We start from the raw sequence: 15,316 nt of genomic DNA on the forward strand, positions 1-15,316 counted from the left end.
CTAGCCCTCCTACGAAGCAAGTTATAGGGCAAAATGTGCAGCTATCTTCTGAGTGAATTTTGTAAAATGAGCGGGAGTTTGTGTGGCCACTTTGTATATTTTCCCGGGGCTGAGAAATGTTCCCTGTGGCTGTCTCTAATTTTGTGTTACGCCACACTCCCCATGGAAGCCATTTTGTTATGCTGTGCCCTCCATAGCATACCCTCCAAGGGATGCGGGCGGCGCTGTGGTTGGGCTTGCAGATCAGAAGGTCGGCAGTTCGAATCCCCATGACGGGGTAAGCTCCAGTTGCTTTGTCCCAGCTCCTGCCAACCTAGCAGTTCGAAAGCAAGTAGATAAATAGGGCAGGAAGGTAAACAGCATTTCCGTGCGCTCTGGTTTCTGTCACGGTGTCCCATTGCATCAGAAGCCATTTAGTCCTGCTGGCCACATAACCCGGAAACCTGTCTGTGGACAAACGCCGGCTCCCACAGCCTGAAAGCGAGATGAGCACCGCAACCCCATAGTCCGGACATAACTGTCCAGGGGTCTTTTACCTTCCCCCCCCCCAGCATACCCTCCAACACACCAAGGCGGAAAATTGGGACGCTGCCTTCCGGGGCAGAGCTCCTGAATGAGTCACGTGATCCGAGGGAGACTGCAGCCCCCAAAATACACACTTTTTTCATGGCAGCTGCCCAAGAACACATGTTCTGGGGCACTGTGTGAGATTGCGGCCCCGAAAAAGGGCTTTGGGGGAGCAAGACCATGGCTCCCCAAATGGCCGTCATGCTGTTGTGCGAAAAACGGGGTGTCCTGGTTTTATCAGGACAGTTGAATTGTATGCCATAGTAGCTATTTTGTGACTGGTGTCCCCAGTAGCCTCTCAAAATTCAAAATGTGCCCACTGGTCCAAAAAAATTGATGACCCCTGATATGCTCCATCTCTTTTTCCTCCCCCTCTTTTACACTCTTCAGGTGCATACTTTAATGCTGGGGGGGGGCTGATGAAGGCAGCAAAAAGCTATAAGCTGAGATATAAAAGTGTGATACAGAAATTAGAGGCCACGAGCAAGAAAGGTCAGGGTAAAACCACACACAATATCAGAGTAATGGCTGTAAGAGCAGATCCAAAGTCGCTTACTTGGAAGAAGGCGGATCTGTATCAAGTGTTGGTGGGGGCGAGGAGAGGTTGTATAGATCCGCTCGAGTTTCATCTGGATTCCACCGTTAATTATCTGTCTGCATGATGACACCGAGGGAAAAAGCTAAGCAAAACCACAGCCCTGGGTGAGTCACTTCCTCCTTCCGTCATTCCCAAAACATCATCTTAATAACAGCTGCTCATACCTCGTAGTTTATAATTATTTGAAGCGTTCCACTGATACCAAAAGGCGACTCGTCAGATTGTAGTTTGGCCTGAATAACTTCATCTCTCAGTGCTCCAGATAAGATCTAAGAGGACTTGTGGAGAAGCTAGTAAAATGCTGGTTAGAGGATGTTACTGTTCAGTGGATTTGCAGCTGGTTGACTGATCAAACCCCCAAAAAATGCCCACTGAAACCCCCACATTTTATTTAAATTATACAAATGTTTTTCACCCTTTGTTAGAGTTAACCGGCATTTCTCTCTCCTATACACTCACAGCATTATCAACAATCAAGGACACTTTTCCCTCAGTCAGAAAATAATATGTTTTAAATATGGTTTCATTGTTTTATCACTTGCTGTGTTGCAGGCCCAGGGCTCCTTTGGGAGGAAAGTCGGGATGTAGATTTAATACGTAAAGGGAAAGTTTGACACACACACACACACACACACACACACACACACACACACCCTGGGGGTCCCTTCCAACTCTACGATTCTATGGTTCTATGCCTTTTGTCTGTTAAATATTCTTTAACCTCATAATAAAATAACAAGTAGGGTTTTTGTAAATAAATAGGGGTTCTTATTTGCTCATCCTAGAAGCCTCTGAATCATGACAGAGGAGGTGTGCCTGGTTACATACAGAAATAATTAATATTGGGAGATAGAAACAGAAACCTGATGGAACTGAGATAATCAGTGATAATTATCTAAGGATGTAGACTCTTTAAAGGAGAGAGAGGATGTAACTCTGTATGTGAGAAGGCATACAAACAGAATACAGTATATGTATGTATGTATGTATGTATGTATGTATGGTGGTGCCTCGCAAGACGAATGTAATTCGTTCCGCGACTCAATTCGTTTTGCGAAAAATTCGTCTTGCGAATCGCGGTTTCCCATAGGAATGCATTGAAAAAAAATTTTTTGCCCATAGGAAGACATTAATTAAATTTCAATGCATTCCTATGGGAAACCGTGATTCGCAAGATGAATTTTTCGCAAAACGAATTCATATTGCGAGTCACCATCAGAAAAATTCATCTTGTAGGGCATTCGTCTTGCGAGGTACCACTGTATGGGTACCGGTATGTATATGTTTATAAACATTAGAGATGCAGCCTACACCACAGACTCATCAGAAGGGTTTAGTAATTCTGCGCCCCATTAGTAGTTTAATACTGGAAACATTATTCTAAATTCTGAAGATGTTTACTTATGACAGCAATGTAATGAAAGCCAAAATGCTGAAGATCTAGGGGCTACAGATTGGTACATGTTGTTCACTGTGGCAAAAACAAAACATAACTTAACTGTGCTTTAGTATTATGACAGGAATGTTTGCAAAAATAAAAAGCCTTCGTTCGCATGCATGCATGCATGCTTTCCCGTTAAGTCTGTAACAGAAGGGTCATGGCAACAGAATGTTTTTCCAGAGAAAAACATTACTGGGAAGTGGAGGCCCATAGGAACAAAAAGTGGGATTAGAGGCTGACCTTGAATCTGCCATTTAAAAAATGAAAATTTGCACTTTCTCTTCAGATTGGCTACTGTGTCATTGGACTCAATGGTAGGAACAATTATGGGGTTCGGACAGAGCAAGTGAATGGGAAACCTACAAAAAGAGGGATATTCCTAAACAGATCATCTTGGATTCCACTGTTAATAATCTGTCTGCATGATGACACAGAGGGGGAAAGCCTCGAAGCCTTTCTTTATATGATATTCACAAAAAAAGTAAATCACACACTTTTATAATCCATTGTCCCGAAAAACTTTATTCTGCCTTCTCCACAAGATCTGTGACCAGAGAGATTCTGAGCCCCCAATAATTCCACCATGGTTTGAATATGAGATTGTTAAGAAAGGTTGGAGAAATCGAGCATTTCAGAAATGGCTCGGGATTAGTGCAGATTAATTTCATCAAGTACAGTGGAACCTCGGTTTATGAACTCCTCGGTTTACGAATTTTCGGTTTACGAACGCCGTGGACCCATCTGGAATGGATTAATTCACTTTCCATTACTTTCAATGGGAAAGTTCGCTTCAGTTTATGAACGCTTCAGTTTATGAACAGACTTAGGGAACCAATTACACCCATGCTTCAGTTTATGAACGCTTCAGTTTAAGTACTCCGTGGACCCGTCTGGAACGGATTAATCCACTTTCCATTACTTTCAATGGGAAAGTTCACTTCAGTTTATGAACGCTTCAGTTTAAGTACTCCGCGGACCGCCTGGAACAGATTAATCCACTTTCCATTACTTTCAATGGGAAAGTTCGCTTCAGTTTATGAACGCTTCAGTTTATTAACAGACTTCCGGAACCAATTGTGTTCATAAACCGAGGTACCACTGTAATTGTGCTTTTAGTGGGCCCACAGTATGAGAGACAGAGGAGGGATGTAAAAAACACACCCCTAGATTTCAAGAACCTTCTGGTCTGAGATTCAAAGGTTTGTATTATCACAACTACCGCTTTTGATAAACGCTTACAGAGACCTTGGCATTCTCATTAGTGACGGGAAAGGAGCCTTGTCGCCTAAACAACAGTGAGAGAGCTTAACATGTTTTGGTAAACTAACCCCGGAAGTGCGTTAAAGGTCCTTGATACAGCAGAGTTCCCAGTTGCTCGTTTCCCCACCTCCCAGATGGAAGATGATAATTTGCTATTATCCATGCTATTGATGTCCATAAAATTGACGGAAAGTTTCGATAGAAAGGTCCAGCATTGTTTTTTTGAGGGGAAGGCTCTGGAGTGAAAGGGAGAGCACTCTGACCTGTGCCTGGAAACCGCAAGCCAAAAGGTAAGTGTGGATGAGCCCACTGCTTGGTTGGTAGAATATGACTCTCAATCTCAGGGTTTGGGCAAAAAAATCCTGCATTGCATTGACTGGATGACCCTTGAGGTTCCTTCCAACTCTGCAATTCTGTGATTTCCTTCCCTGCTCTTACCTGCCTTGCTTTGCCTACGCTTAGGCTTTCATGTCATTTCCATTTTTCATTTCCATTAAGCTTTGTATATCCATAAATGGAGTAATGAATTTATGTTACATTCAGGAGTCAGGATGTGTGTGTTAAATGCAAACTTAGAAGTGTAAGCTTTGCTCCTTGTTCCTCTGAGTTGCTATGAAGCAAAAGTGAACTTGACTGGAATCCATGAACATTGGTGCATTGGCCAAGATTTGGCATGCTGTGAACACATCCATTTCTAACGCAAGTATAGAAAATAAAATACTGTAGTTCTTCCTCTGTTGCAAAATAGTGAACACTTGAATGTGTATGCAAAAAAATGTAACATACCAGTGATTTAAGGGTTGGGACCTGCCAGGCCGTGAGAATTTGTTGGGGGGGGAGGGGGACTGCTCGCAACCAGTCTCTGAACATAATTTGGGTTTCTAGTTCACAAAGGCAATACCTTAAAGGAAACCTGATACTGTACTTATGCTTAAGGCCAGATCACATAACATATACATTGCTTACTGACCTGCAGCTAAATGTGTGAGCTGCCTCCATTGGAAAAACTATATGCGTGGCAGAGATATTTTTATGGGCTAAAGGAGCAGATGCTCAGGGCGGCAGATTGAACGAGGTGGCAACAACTGTTCCTAGTACGTAATTGTGGGGATTAGAAACTCGTGCAGTGTGAGTGCACCTTGGTGGGGTGGGGGACTTGCTTCCCCCATAGCCCCAGCCTTGGATTCGAACAGAAATCAAACATCACTCTTGACTTTCTCCATTCCCAGCTTGCTGCTTTGCCTGCCCCCCCCAACCCCTCATAGTAGTATTTTTGTGTTCTTATATTGTAAACCTCCTCGGGGAGAGGGCAGTTTAGAAATCCAACAAATGAAAAATGGAACTTCTGGCAAGGATAAATCCGAATTAAATTAGAAGTTCAAGGGGGCCAAGGCATTCAGCCTAACCCCCGCTCCAACCACCAAAGGAACCCTCATACAGTAACCATGTTTTTTGTGTTCTTATATTGTAAACCACCTTGTACTCCTTGGAGGGAGGGCAGTACAGTATATTGTTCCAACAAGTGAAACAAATAAAACTCCTGGAAAAGGCGGGGAGGGAAATACAGAATGGCCTTCTGGCCTCGTCTTCCACGCGGGGCACACGGACGCGTCCGCAACAAACCCCGCGCGTGTGGAAGCGCCCTTGAGTGGGGGGTACGCGCATGTCGCGGGCGAAAAGCCTCGAATCTGGGTCGCGCGCGCGCGCGCGCGAGGGGGGGGGCTCGTCAGGACGCCTTAGCCGAAGAAGAAAGAGGCGGGAAGAAGAGGCGGCGGCTGGGTCCGTCCCTCCTCGCCTTGTCATCCAGGCCCCTCCTCCGTTATTAATCCCTCTTATTGAAGGGGGGAGGAGGGTGGAAAGAAGAGGCGGCCCGGGACTGCCTGCTTCCCCACACGCAGTCAATACCGTCCTGTCAGCGGCGGCGGCGCCGCCTGCCCGCGCTTTCCCTCTTCCCCCCACAGACACGCGCGCACGTCTGTATTCCTCTAGGAGAGACACCCGGGCGCGCCTCTCTCTCTCCCCGTCCTCGCTCGCCTCAGCGCCAGGCCCGCCGCGACTCCTCCGCGCTCGGCTCGGCTCGGCCCGGCCCGGCCGCCGCCTCCTGCATGTATTTGCTGCCCTCAGCCCCGCCGCCTGAGCAGCCGCCTCAGCCCCCTCGACAGACGCCCAGGCTGCTGGATGCAGGTGAGCAGCCCGAGGGGGGAGACAGGGCCGCGCGCGTCCCGCCCACAGACGGACAGACAGACAGACCCACCGCCCGGCTCGGCTGGTGGACGGGTGGGGGGAGCGGAGGCGGCGACCGAGAGGCCTTGTTTGTTTCCGAGGCGGCCTGTGGTGGAAATGGCCGCTTCTTCCCCGCGGCCTCGGCCCGGTGGAGGTAAGGAGACGCCAGCCGCGCGAGAGGCCCCGCCGCCCCCTCAGGCGACCACCCCCCCGGGGACGGAGAGCCTGTCCCTCCTGACATGCGGGGGTTGGGTGGTGGTGGTGGTGTCTGGCCGTGTGGCGGAGGCGGTCGGGGCGCGTACGTGTGGAAGTGGAAGCGGGGAGACGGAGGAGCGTGTGAACGGGCGCGGGTCGGACCGTGGCGGTCAGTGGGGCAGGGATCCACGGGGCTGCTACCAGGTTGTGGTCACGGGATGGTGGCGAAAGGCTGCCGGGTTGTGTCCGTGGCGGTTGCACGGAGAGTGACAGGAGCGTCGTGCTTTGAGGCGGAGGGATAGCAAACGTGGCTGGCCCAGGCTGTTGTGCTTTTAAGTGCGTGTTCGTGTGTGTGTGTGTGTGTACACATATGCTTCCCTGGATAGCTCAGTTTGGTTAGAACGCGGTGTTGTTAACACCAAGGTTGGCGGTTCCTACCAGACGGCTGCATATATTCCTGCATTGCAGGGGGTTGGACTAGATGATCCTCAGGGTCCCTTCCACAACTACGATTCCATGTGTCGTAACCGCTTGCTGCATTTTAACGTGGCAGTTTTGGTTCTTAATCTCTTCACAGGCACTCCTGAAATGATTAACTGCGCCTGAAATTGCAGGGCACTGAGCACGCACACCCCCCAAACCCCGACTTGGAAGCTGCCTGCTTCCAATACTATAAACTTATGAATGTAAGGGTTTAGCTCATGTTTGTCCTTGGGTGACTTCAAATCACTGTTGTAAGCCTTCTCTGGCTGGAGAGGAGGGATAGAAACGCTTTGAAATAAACGTGGCTCAGTCGGTAGAGCATAAGACTCTTAATCTCAGGGTTGTGGGTTCTTGCCCCAGGTTGGGCAAGAGATTCCTGCATTGCAGGTGGCTGAGCTAGATGACTCTCTTGGTCCCTTCCAGCTTTTCAGTTCTAAATACTGTATGTTGGTGATGTTCTGAGGATAACTGTTAGATTGTGAGTGTTTGGGGATTGCGATGTGATTTTATTTTGGAGTGGGCCTGCTAGGACAGTTTTCCATGTAACATGGCTATCAGCCTCTGTTGGCTGTATGCTCAACAGAATTATAGGCTGAATTATAGGCTTTCTGGCACGTGTATTTTCATTTCTTGTCTGTCACATAATTTTCATCTTTGAGTGACCACTTTAAAAACCCTTAATATGTGAAGGGGCCCAAATCAATATGTTGTATGTGTTCTAGATTCAAACACAACCTGATCCAGTGTAGGGTTAATTGTTAGGGTGTTGGAATTGGAACAAGGAGAGCTGCGTTTGAGTCACTTCATAACCATAAAGATTCCTGCCAGTTGCACTTCACTTAGTGTACTTCACAGTGTTGTTGTAAAATGGATAATAGCATCTCCCTCCGCCTGCATACCAACCTGAGATCCTTGGAGGAATGGTGGAAATGTGAGATATAAATAGCTGGTGTCCATTATTTTTATATTAGCATGTAATGCTGTGTTGTGAGATGCTCTGGAATAAGGAAATCAGGGGGATTTGACAACTGTGCTCTTTAAGAAGTGCATGTGTTCAGAGGAAATCTAGGCACTTTATATGGACTGTTCCCTAACAGCAAGAACACTGTGAATTTACACATCAAGTCTGGGTTCAATCCTACACCCATTTACCTGGTGTAATCCCACTGAACCCCAATGGGACTGACTTCTTATTAGTTTGGATAGAATTGCACTGTAAAATGGTGTGAGTAAGGAGGGGCTATTTGCATATAGATATATACTGAGGCCCATCCTGATGTAAATACAGCACTTGGTGTGTTAAAACTTCTGTGTTTTGTTCCCCGCCTTTGCAAGATGGCTGCTCCTTTTCAGTCTACATGCACTCTTAATGTGAGAACTTTCAAAATGTAATATGTAGTCACTCTAAATGTTAATATTTGATTTGCAGCTTACTTACTGCTTCAGAAATGTTGCTGTCTTCCACCTTTCTTTGGATCATGTACAAGTATAGCAATACAAGTATAGCAATGCTGTCCAATCAAGGTGTCATATTTCACATGTTGTATTAGAGCAAGGAGAAAATGTTTCACAATACAGTATTTTCAAGATCAGAGTGAGGTGGAAAACTGAACTAGCCCCCCCTCTTCCCCAATACACTATTTGGAATACTGTAGTAGGACTCAGGCAAAGGATCTAAAAGTTGCTGTCCCCATGTGGACTAGTGCTGTCATTCATGCTGAATCTGGGTATGCAACACATGAGAAAGCCACCACAGATAGGCCTTATCTAGCATATCTGGCAATGTAGTTGTGTTTTAATTCTAGATTAATCCTTCAGTTTTTATGAATTGATCATTGTAGTCTCAGGAGTTTTGATTGTACTGTAGTGTCTGTGTACTTTAAGACAGGTTGATTTTCACATTTTATTAACTTATGTCCTGTTAGACTATTATTATTATAATAATTTACTAAATTTCTATACCATCCAAAGATCACAAGATAGTTCACAATCTAAAAATATAAAAATACAAAAATAGCTACCATCATAACAAACAAAAACAACAATACCCCATCTGTATGATATGTGTGTTCGCACACATACCTGTTGTGTTTGCACACTTACCTGTTGTTATGCACAATTTTGTACTGATAACTTATTATGTAAAATTACATAGCATATTTGACAGGTACAGACAAACAGCATGTGAAAAGCATGACAAAACCAATATATGCTTTTTAAGTGTTCACTATTGTATTCTGACTGTCCAATGTTGAGTGGAAAGATTTGTTTCAGCATAGCAAAATTGTGAGTTTGAGTGCCTTCATTAATCACATAGCTATCTTTATGCTTCTGAATAGACCCTTGTTCAGTAAATAGTATGGTTGCTAAACATACTTTGTAAAAAGTTTGTCTGGATGGGATCAGGTTTAGTGTGTGGTAGACAAACTTTCATGTAAGTGGGCTGAATTCCCTTTGTTTATCTGATTTTCTCTAGAGCTAATTATTCGAAGAAGCATTGGATTGGCCTTGCCTTTAAAGTGAGGAAAAACACCAACAGAAAAACACTCAAAACTAGCTGTGAGCTTAGAATTTAATGTTGTTGGTCTGACTCTTGTTCCACTACAAACTTGGTGGGTTTGCTGTTTTCCATAACCATGGTGAAATAATCTGTGCAAACAAGAATTAATGCAACAGACACTGCTAAATGTATAGAATGACCTGGAAAAGTAACTTTAACTGAAGAATCTGTATCCTATTTAAACATACCGGTATAATAATAATAATAATAATAATAATAATAATAATAATAATAATAATAAATTATACCCCGCCCATCTGGCTAGGTTTCCCCAGCCACTCTGAGCGGCTTCCATCAGAACATTAAAATGCAATAATCTATTAAACGTTAAAAGCTTCCCTAAACAGGGCTGCCTTCAGATGTCCTCTAAAAGTCTGGTAGTTGTTTTTCTCTTTGACATCTGGTGGGAGGGTGTTCCACAGGGTGGGTGCCGCTACCGAGAAGGCCCTCTGCCTGGTTCCCTGTAACCTGGCTTCTCGTAGTAAGGGAACTGCCAGAAGGCCCTCGGCACTGGATCTCAGTGTCCGGGCAGAACGATGGGGGTGGAGACGCTCCTTCAGGTCACTTCAGTTAGCATTGTACCTAGTTCCTGACTAATAGGAAGTGAAGCTGATTAAAGAATGGATACTGCTTGATCTGATTTCACCATTTGCTCCTCTTCTGCCTTGCCCACCAGATATAAATAAGTTACAGCATGTCAACCTTTTTACTGAAATAAGACTTTACATGTGGAACTATATATATATATATATATATATATATATATATATATATGCAGGCAGCTTGGCCTAATATTCCTATGCTAGCATTTAAACTTTCGGCAATCCTCTACAGTACATTTATTAGGTACATTAACTTCAGGCAAGCTAAAATCAACTCTGACAATGATAATGGTGTCCTTTGTGTATTCAGTGTTTGCTGATCTCAAGTGAGTGGGTCTCCGGCATAGTGAGCATATTCATGTGCAACAGGTGCTTCTGAGGAACCTATTTTTCACAGAGCAGGCATTACTCACATTCAGGCTGTACACCAGCTGCAGACTGGCATCTAGCATATCCAGCTAACTTTGTTTGAAATGCACTATGGATATATAAAAACACACAAAATAACTCCTTATTTGAACATGTTGGATTTCTTTAAAATCCTCTGGTGCTCGACCTTCCAACTCCTATTTTCAAGCAATTTCACTACCATCTTTTGTTCATCAATATTAGCTTGTCCTAGCTCTGGGATGGCCAATGCTCTGATATCCAGATGTTGTTGAACTCCCAACTGCCATCAGCCTCAGCTGGAATAGCCAAAGGTCAGGGATTATGGGAATTGTACTCCAACAGTATTTAGAGGGTGCTACATTGGCTACCCTTGCTCTAGCTAGGCAAGGATGCATGAACTGCGCCTTCTTAGACTAGTTTTTATAGCATTTTTGCTTCTTTTAAGGAAGAAAATAGAGTTTGAATGTATTACGTAGACGTCACAACATCAGGAAAAATAAGGGTTCACAGTATTTTTCTGATGAGCGACAAAGTTGTCTGGATAAATTCATCCACATGTTACTCATAGGCCAGAGACAGAAACTTCTGTGCCATATGTATAGACTGATGTATAGATTTTCCCTTCACTGTTGCCACGATGGGGGAAAAAATCTTCCTAGCAAATAGCTGATTGGCACAGAAACTTTCTTAGATGTTGTGTCAACAGCCTTATATTCTTATGGCTTTTATGGATCACTGAGTGTCTGAATTCATAAACTTGGTATGAACTTGAAGGTTACACTTACCAGGATAGTCACAATCCTGTGATTTCACTATATTTCATGGTGATTAAACAAATGGTGTCTTTTAATGACATACTGGTTGGATATTGAAACAAAATGGGAGAACAGGATATTGGAAGTACTATGCTGAATTCTGTTTACCTGCAGCTGGTTATGCAGTGATAATTGTGGGTATAGTCTGTTGTTGTTTAGTCGTTTAGTTGTGTCCGACTCTTCGTGACCCCATGGGCCATAGCACGCCAGGCACTCCTGTCTTGCACTGCCTCCCGCAGTTTGGTCAAACCAAGGTTTATAATGGTCGTATTTAATATATTGCAATGGCTTGAATTTTTAATCTCTCACTGCATGGCTTGATTTCCCAATACACCCTTTCCTCAGGTTTTTCCCCCCAAGAGAGCTGTATTCCAAGAACTGTTTTGTTTGCCTTTTCTGTGTTGTACAAGGTTAAAACTTTAAGCAAAGCTAGTACAGTACATGTTTAATAGTAACCTCATTTGGAAGCAAAGCTTCAGTTCCTTCTTAAGTCTGATCAAGTTCAGTGGCATGAAAGTACTTCACCAGAGGAAGTGATTGATCGGGCTATAATTCAGATAAACATAAAGCCCCACAAGCTAAGCGTGGTTGTGAACAGGATTTGGCAGTTAGTGTCCTTCCTTGACAAATAATGAAATGCAAAATAAGAAAGCCGAACTTTCACCAGTCCAACAAATGGTATGAGCTATGCTTTACTAGTGGAATAACATGCCCCCCCCCATTGATACACATGCAAAAGTGTGTTTAATGGCACAGTCTCACTATAAAAATGGAAATCTCATCACTGCCCATTTAACACAGCATAATTATGCAGCAATATTAAGCTACTGAAAAGGAAAACATCTGCTTTTGGCACTTTAGTAGAGGCATAAGTTTGAGGGCTAATTAGAAATGATGCTTATAAGATGTGAGAGAGCTTTGAAGGCTGTCATGGGTGTTACATTTTGTTAACTTCTTCCAGTGTAAATGTATTAGTCGATTTTCTTAGGGATTGGGAGCTCATAAATTGTGGTGTATATCTATCCATAATAGAATACACTAGGTTTCCAGTTCTTTATTCTAACTGCCAGTTTTCAAATGCTTCCCGAAAAGAACTGGACAGAGGGTTTGCTTTGTAAAAAAACATAACGTCTGTGTTGTTTAGAATTAATACTTTTGGGGAAAGTAGTTGTTGCATTTTTTAGGTTTTGTAATTTTCCAGACAAAACTATTCAATGTCAGGCCATTTGTAAGTACCAAGTTTTTGGTAAAGAAAGTGAGAACAATTGAATAAAAAATGTCAAAACTACAAACACCATTCATATAGTTAGTGGGTCATTGCAGTGGGTCATTAAATATTTGAGGAAGTCGTTCCCCCCCCCCCAATGTTGATGGGCATTGTCATTCATCTAGTGTGCATGCACTTTGTCTTGAGATCAGTTGCAGTGGTTCTCAACCTGTGGGTCCCCAGATGATGTTGGAGTACAACTCCCATCATCCCTCAACTCCCATCATCCCTGAGCTCTGGCCTTGTTAGCTATGGGTGATGGGAGTTGTAGTTCAACAACATCTGGGGACCCACAAGTTGAGAAAGGCTGATACTGTATGTGAGGTGGGGCTTACCTGCCCCCCCCAATATTTTATTCAAGTTGGAAGAGGGAGGGAGGGAAAGAAGGGGTGAGAGAGAGAAAGAAAGAGGGAGAAGGAAGGAAGGAAGCTGGGAGAAGGGGCGGGAGGGGCTCCCTCCCATCTCTCCTCATTCGCTGTCACGGAAGCAGCCCGAGAGCCGGTTTCCCGCTGTGCACGGTTCTGGCTCTGGTTCTGGCTCTCGCCTTCGTGGCTCTGGCTCTGGCTCTCGCATTTGCTTCATAGGACGCACAGACTTTTTCCCTTCCTTTTTGGGAGGGAAAAAGTGTGTCTTATGGAGTGAAAAATACGGTACCCTCTAGTACATTCAAATGGGATTTATGTTAGACTGCTTTTTGACTGCTGACACTTTGGACTGGTAGTCTATGTCTCTTCATGCTTAATGCTTCAAAGCTAGGACTTGGTTATAGTAGTGGTGGTTGGTTGAACTAAGTTCAGTGTTTTTAAATAAAACTTGGAATGATCCAATGAACTTTTTTAAAAAGTGTGTAAGCATATAAAATATATTCTCAGCCTTTTGGCTAAGAAATTCTCTGTTAAGATAAAGTCATACAGATATTATGTATTAATCAGCATAGCAATTTATTAATGTTAGTTTTCTTTATGTTTACCACTATAAATATTTCTCAGCATTCATAGATAATTGCTGTAATGCAAGATAGCTGATGAAGTTATTAATCCCTTAGACTAGAACCACTGTGTTTGTTTGTTTGTTAAATTTGTATGCTGCCCTTCATCCAGAGATCTCAGGGCGGTTCACAGCATAAAAATGCAAAATAAAAACACTAAATACATGATAAAAACAAAGCAAACCTATAATTCCCCCGCCAAAAAACCACACCACACTTAAAAGAACATAGAATATTAATCAGCCTGGTTGAAGAAGAACAATTTTGCCTGGTGCCTAAAGGTGAAGGTGTCAGGTGAGCTTCCCGGGGGGGAGGGGAGAGCATTCCACAAGCAGGGAGCCAATGCAGAAAAGGCCCATTCTTGTATGACCATTCTCAGGGCCGTCTTTAGCATATGCGGCGCCGTGGTGCAAAGATCCGCTCAGTGTCCCCAAATTTAGGTTTTTTTAGGGGGCCTCCCCAAAGTTGTTAAGCTTTTTTTAGGGGGCCTCCACGCTTTTTTAAAGGAGGGACAGATCGGTAATAAATGACAAATAATACCTTTGCTGGAACTAGCATGCAGCACCAAAAACAGCTTTCATCAGTCAAGCACTGAAAAACTACAGAAGGAACAACAACAAAAAAGCTGTTATGACCTATCAGTAACAGCCACTGACACAGCCAATTGAAAAAAGGACCAATTCCAATAGACAGTCTCCGGCTGGCAGGAAAAAACAATGTTTCCAGATTAAAGCAGCAAGACATGCATGCACGCAGTAGCAAGGGCAGTAGAGAGGCTACAAGGCAGGACTTTGGGGCATATTTCGGGGCTGTTGCAAGATCATTGAGCCTTGAGCCTAAATTACAAAACTGTACCACTGTAAGTTCTCACACAGCTCTTTCCGTGCCCTCTTTCAAAACAGGTTCTAACAAAAACCATTCTAAGGAGCAGCTCGGAAAGTTCCAACAATTCACTTGGCACTCGGGGGGGATCGTTGTGAAGGAGAGTGCTGGTCGTGGGGGAACAGAGAGCAGAGCGGCAGGAGAGCCTGGAAGTGGTGCCGGTTCTGGGGTGCATGTTCCACTCCCCCCCCCATGGCACTCCCTCCCTACAGCTCCCGGTCGCCTCACGAGACGCCTTAGGGAAAGCATAAAGCATCCTCCCACCCTTTCCTCTCCCCACCCAAAAATAGAGCTGGGGGCAGGAAGAAGGTAACTGCGGGGGAACAGGAGGGGTGGGGAGGAGGCGAGAGAAGTCCACGTGCATCAGTTTTGGAGCCCGGAGAAGCTGTGCGGGGTAGGCTGCTGAAGAGGTTACACCTGCAAAAAAACCTGCAGTAGGGCAGCACAATACCAGGCACTGATTAATAACGTTATCATGGAGAGCTGGAGTCCCGCTGCTGCCACGTTCAAAAGGCATGTTCCCAAGTAGGGGCACATGCAGGATCCATGCCTTGTGCTGTTTTTGTGGTGGCTTTTTCCACGCCTTCCTTCCCCTCGCCTCGCTCTTCTTACCTGGCGCTGCAGAGTGGAACAGGGTCCTAGCGCATCCGACGGGTGCTGAAGGCGCACAGGCACCAAGCCCCCGCTCCGCCCCACTTACCTCCCCGCTCTCCCCTCTCCGGACTCTCCCCAGACTCTCTGCCAGGCACCCTCCACAGCTTTTCGCCCTGATTCGCCACGCCATTACACCCAGTGGTAAAGATTTCCCTGACCATTCTCCAGATCACAGCATCTGGGGTCCTTTCATTACAAAAACTCATTTTCCCTGGGCAATTAACACCATTCAGGAGGAATTTAATCACTTCAAGTTTGTTGATACCAATGGAAGAAAATCAGGAACAAGCCTAACACCCCATTGAAAACAATGGGGACAAAATGCTTAACATCTCTTTTGTGAATTCATATGTTTAATGCAGAGCTCTTTGTGTTCTCAGATAGCTTCTGA

The 15,316-nt window shown here is 44.6% G+C and overlaps 1 protein-coding gene across 7 annotated transcripts in view; it reads left to right on the forward strand.

Moving 5' to 3' along the window:
• Positions 1–5,728: 5,728 nt before the first annotated feature.
• CNOT6L (CCR4-NOT transcription complex subunit 6 like) overlaps positions 5,729–15,316 on the forward strand; it is a 35,836-nt gene continuing 26,248 nt past the window's right edge. For 2 of the 7 annotated variants that reach the window (XM_035111808.3, XM_035111809.3), the window contains exon 1: positions 5,729–6,050. Coding sequence is in view for 1 of the 7 variants with exons in the window: in XM_035111810.3 (XP_034967701.2) it covers positions 5,972–6,243 (272 nt within the window). In the remaining 6 variants the exon portion in view is untranslated. Of the gene's footprint in view, positions 6,244–9,243; positions 9,327–15,316 lie in introns of all 7 variants that reach the window. The other 5 variants (XM_088660609.1, XM_088660610.1, XM_088660611.1 and 2 more) reach the window with 5 other exon arrangements.

The sequence above is a fragment of the Zootoca vivipara genome, chromosome Z1 (assembly GCF_965207765.1).
Source record: "Zootoca vivipara chromosome Z1, rZooViv2.hap1.1, whole genome shotgun sequence".
Taxonomy (NCBI): Eukaryota; Metazoa; Chordata; class Lepidosauria; order Squamata; family Lacertidae; genus Zootoca; species Zootoca vivipara.